Source organism: Kryptolebias marmoratus, linkage group LG16 (genome assembly GCF_001649575.2).
Source record: "Kryptolebias marmoratus isolate JLee-2015 linkage group LG16, ASM164957v2, whole genome shotgun sequence".
Classification (NCBI taxonomy): Eukaryota; Metazoa; Chordata; class Actinopteri; order Cyprinodontiformes; family Rivulidae; genus Kryptolebias; species Kryptolebias marmoratus.
The window spans coordinates 12,558,063-12,562,798 of NC_051445.1; the positions used below are offsets into that span (position 1 = coordinate 12,558,063).

Consider the following 4,736-nt stretch of genomic DNA (forward strand, 5'->3'; position numbering starts at 1 on the left):
TATATATTTTTTTATATGAATAAGTCAAAGGGACAAACGATATCCTGAACGTTTGGACAAAAGCTGCTTTATTCTTAGCAAACACAGTCAGCAGGAGATACGAAAAGGCATAAAAGTGGGAGTAACGCCGGGTGTTGCCTTTTAGTGCTTTCTCAATGAACCAACAAGGAAGAAGCAGAGGTCACCTTCTGTTTGCCGAGCTCCCTGATAACACGGCCTTCAGTCATTAACTACACTTGTCCTTGTCCCGCTCCTTGGCGGAGACGGATTTCAACAGAAGACAAGCCGCCCCCCGCAACGAACAGCTTCATTTTTGTGAATAAAGCTGATAAAACATCGCCTGCCTCCTTGCACGCCATAGTTTTAGACAAAGATCCCGCGCGATCCGTCAGTGCTGGGGACGACTCTGAGCTACTACCACGCCAAATGTTAGCTCTGTATTTAGAAAACCAGCAGAGTTGGAGTCGTTCGGCTGTGGCAGGTGCCTTGAACCAGACTGGCCTTAAAAAAAAAGGGTAATCTAGTGACGACGAAGGAAAGCGGGCACTTCATTGCTCACCTATCGTGACGGCAGACGATTAAAAAAAAAAAAAAAACTGTGGAGCTTAGAGGCAAAAATGTGGCTTCACAGAAATTATCCTGATTTGTCATTTCGTTGCAAACTCTTGAGTAGAAAACGATAGTTTTTAGAATCCTATAGCATAAAAACAAGCAAATAAAAAAGGTAATTTAAAACGTTTAACTGCAACGGCCTTGTTCGTACGATCGTATCATCGGCCCTACAAACAGGAGGCTGACAAACTCAAACATACAAACACCAGTCAGGCTTCGCAGCGTCTTAATCGGCAGCACACAGACCCAAAGTAAACACCGACGGCCTCGTTGGACGACTCTGAATCTGTTTATAATAGTTACAGAGTGGTTACTCTGTGCCGTGAAGAGAGATGCTCATGTAAATTGACTTTGCAGACACCCGGTTGACAGTTTCACGCAGCCGTCAGGATGATAAACAGGAATAATGAGGGTTTTTTTTTTTGTTTGTTTTTTTTAAAAATATGTTGATTTTAATGGGAACACGACACATTCGTCCCCGGCCGCCTCACCTGGGGTAGTAGGCCGCGTAGTTCATGTACAGCTGCGCCGAGGCAGGGTAGAAGGCGTGTCCCGGGTGGAGGGGTCGTGGGGTCAGCAGCACCTGCCCGAGGGGGGGGTACAGAGCCGCCGCCGCCTCTGTGGGCAGGACGGGTGGAACGGGGGCGAAGGAGTAGGACGGGGGTGACAAACCTGGAAAAAAAGAAAAAAGGGGGGGACGACACAGGGGAGAAACAGAGTTTTTTTTTAAACCTGGAGCTCAGAACAAGCTGAATTAGTAGCCGAGCGTTTCTGTGATTCTAGTTCCCCTTAAACACTGAATTAATCTATCAGCACTTTTTTTGTTTTGTTTTATTTACACCCAGGAAACTATAAAAAACAGTCACAAAACTACCATATTTAACAGTAAAACTATTTAGGACACAAATGACATTAGGAACCATTTTAGGTTTTAGGTTTTAGGAGGAAACACCAAATATGGTTCTGGCTTTAGTCTAGTATTTCATTTAAACAAAATTTAAAAAAAAGGAACTCTTAAAGAAATAGTTCAGAGTTTTTGAAGGGGGGCTCTGTAGAAAGGTGACAATAAGTATCTTACCTGCTGTAGATAGATCTTTGAATGAGCTCACAATGTAACGCTGAGTGGACTGATGAGCTCAGGGCTAGTCTTAATGTGGCCAAGAACCAAAGTGGGTTGTAGCCATCTTTAAACACCTCCGATGGTTGATGAGCCATTTTCTAACCCTTTCCGTCAGCATCTGTTTCACGTTACATGATTATTCCCGCAGGAACATTGTCACGTTTTTTGCTGAAAGGGCCTCCATTTGCACCAGAGGTGCTACAGCTAACTGCTGCTGCATTACTAGAGTTTTTTTTTTTTAAGTTGCTGCTGCTGCTACCATTTGGGCTCAGAAATCCCCACAGAATGTTTCTGTAAACCACCTGACTGCCGTGTAAAAGCACATGAACCGCTTTGATACTTTTGAGACGGCAGCAACGCACTTCGGTCTTAGCCCGGCTTGGACTGCACTTCGGCTCGCCGGTTTGTAAGAACTGAACTCCGTCTCTTCAAACCGAGGCCATTCAAAAAGCCATCTACAACAGGTAAGATGTTAACTCTCCACAGAACCACTCTTCAAAAGGTCTGAACTGTTGCTTAAAGACGGCTGCAGCCAAAAAAAAAAACAACAAAAAGAAACAAACACCCAGTATTGATTTTGTGCAAAGATCAGCAGTAAGAATCGGACGTCACCGCTAACAGGAGCAGGTCTACACACAAGCTCCGCCCACCTCTTCGCACAGCTCCCGATTGGACGGAGCACAGAAGACTAAAACCCACAACCCCACCCAACCCCTGCCCCGCCCTCTGCCGATCTGATAAGATCAGAAAGTTGTAAGCTGCGCTGCCAGATTGTCCACGTGTGAGAAATTTCTCTGGCTTACAGCTTCCCAACCCTTCCAGATCTCCGAGGATCACTTCAGCAGAGGTAAGGAATGAGCAACAAGCTGGGAAAAAAAAAGAAACTATTTGATCAGATTGTGTGAACGCAGGGGAACAATGAAAGAGTAAACAATCCGGAGCAATTTCAGGCCATGCAAATTGGTGAATTAATCACACTAATTTACAAAGAGGAGCCACTCACACACACTCTCTCTCTCGCACACACAGATTTGAATCCGTCTCCCTGTCCTCCCACAGGTCTAGATTGGAGAGAAAACCAGCAACCCTCACCCCGTCGGGGGGGGGGGGAGCCCACCTACCCTGCAGACCCGAAGCACCCCCAGCTCCCAGCAGCACTTACGTCTGAACTTACATGGCGGCGGGCTGAGCCCCGTCCCACTCCTGCTGCGGCTGTGTGCGTGTGTGTGCGTGTGCGAGAGCGAGCCTCCCATCAGCACCAGGCCCATCTCCTCGGCGCTGCAGGAGAACACCTCCACGTAGCGGCTGTTCGCCCCGCGCTGGCTGGTCATTACGTGCTTGTGGAGCCGCTGCGAGGCCTGAAGCGAGCGCTCCGCCGAGGACATCTGGATGAAGCAGTCGCCCGACGGTCGGCCCTGTGAGGGGGAGTCGAACAGAAACGTGGACGTGAGTCACCAGATCTGGGGGTGGGAAAGTTATGCGAGCCCGAGGGGGGGCGTGTGGGCGAGGCCGGCGCATGTACCTGCTGGTTGAGCACCATGTGCACGCCGTGCTGCCTCACGTCCTGCGTGAACTCGCCCAGGAAGGTGAGGATGTCCTCGATGCTGGCCGTGTACGGCAGCCCCCGCAGCCTCAGGCAGTCCCTCACACCGCCAGGAGGGGGCAGGAGAGACACGGCGGGCAGCACCGACACCAGGGGCGGCGGGGCCACGGGGATCAGGGGCGGCGACGAGTACCGGTTCAGAACCTGCGATAAAGACCGCCAAGATGGTGGACCGGATTAGACAAACCTGATCTGTAATTTACAGAATCAGGAGTTCAGACACCAGAAAACGCTGAAAGTGAAACTGAGAAGAAGCAGAACACTGGCTAACAGCTAAAAGATACAAAATGCTAGCTAAAAGCCAGAAGTAGCAAAACTCTATCTAAAAGAAGAAACACAGCGAAAAGCTAAAAGTAGCAATACGCTAGCTAAAAGCTTAATGTAGCACAATGCAAGCTAAATGTAGCAAAAGATTAGATAAAAGCAACCAAAAAATAGTTAAAAGTAGCAAAATGCTAGCTAAAGGCCAGAAGCAGTAAAACACATGCTAAAAGAAGCAAAACACCAGCTAAAAGCTAAAAGTAGCAAAGGTTAGCTAAATGCCAGAAGCAACAAAACTCTAGCTAAAAACTAAAAAGCAGCAAAGCGCCAGCTAAAAGCTAGAAGTCGGAATATGCCAGCTAAACACCTAGTGTAGCAAAACACTAGCTAAATGTAGGAAAAACTTAGCTTAAAGCAGCTAAAGATAAGCTAAAAGCAAAAAGTTGCAAAAGTTAGCTAAAAGCTATAAATGGCAATATGCTAGCTAAAAGATAAATGCAGCAAAATATTAGATAAAAGCTATTAAAGATAAGCTAAAAGAAGCAAAAGCTTATTGCAGCAAAGTGCTCCGTTAAAGTAACTAAAGATTAGCTAAAAGCAATGACTGAAAGCTCCAAGTAGCAAAATGCTAACTAATGATAAGAAGTAGCCAAAAAGCAACAATGGCTAAAAGCTGAAAGTAGCAGAAGAAGACCAAACTAGAGGAATTGTACTAAAACAGAGTTCAATGACAACGATGTTTTCTGAAGAAATTAAATGGTAAACTTTGATCGGGGAAACATTTGTAAATAATGTTAACTATTATAAGAAAGAATAAAAGTTACAAAACAGAAGTCGCCCTTCTTCTGAATGAATATATTACTGACTAAAAGATCACAAAGGATGCAGAAGTAGTTGGATACACAAACTAATAAAAAAAAAAAAAAACAGGAAAACGACAGTGTGAAAACTTATTATCGTATAGGAGAGCAAACAAACCCCTACGAGCTGACGCTGAGCGTCACAAAACATTTCAAACCCAACAGGAGCTGGCCAGCAGCCAACAGGACACCAGCATGTTTGCATTTCTGGAGAAGGCTGATAAAGTAAAGTTCCGCAGTGTCACACACATAAACGCGTGAAGGAGAGGGGGGGGGGGGG

General features: G+C 46.2%; 1 protein-coding gene across 5 annotated transcripts in view; it reads right to left on the reverse strand.

Annotated features, from left to right (window-relative positions):
- esrp1 (epithelial splicing regulatory protein 1) overlaps positions 1-4,736 on the reverse strand; it is a 14,507-nt gene that overhangs the window by 4,685 nt on the left and 5,086 nt on the right. For 3 of the 5 annotated variants that reach the window (XM_017425029.2, XM_037980108.1, XM_017425031.3), the window contains exons 11-13: positions 3,255-3,479; positions 2,895-3,147; positions 1,104-1,284 (exon numbers count right to left, since the gene is read on the reverse strand). In XM_017425029.2, coding sequence (XP_017280518.1) covers positions 1,104-1,284; positions 2,895-3,147; positions 3,255-3,479 — 659 coding nt within the window. The remainder of the gene's footprint in view (positions 1-1,103; positions 1,285-2,894; positions 3,148-3,254; positions 3,480-4,736) is intronic. The other 2 variants (XM_037980109.1, XM_017425032.3) reach the window with 1 other exon arrangement.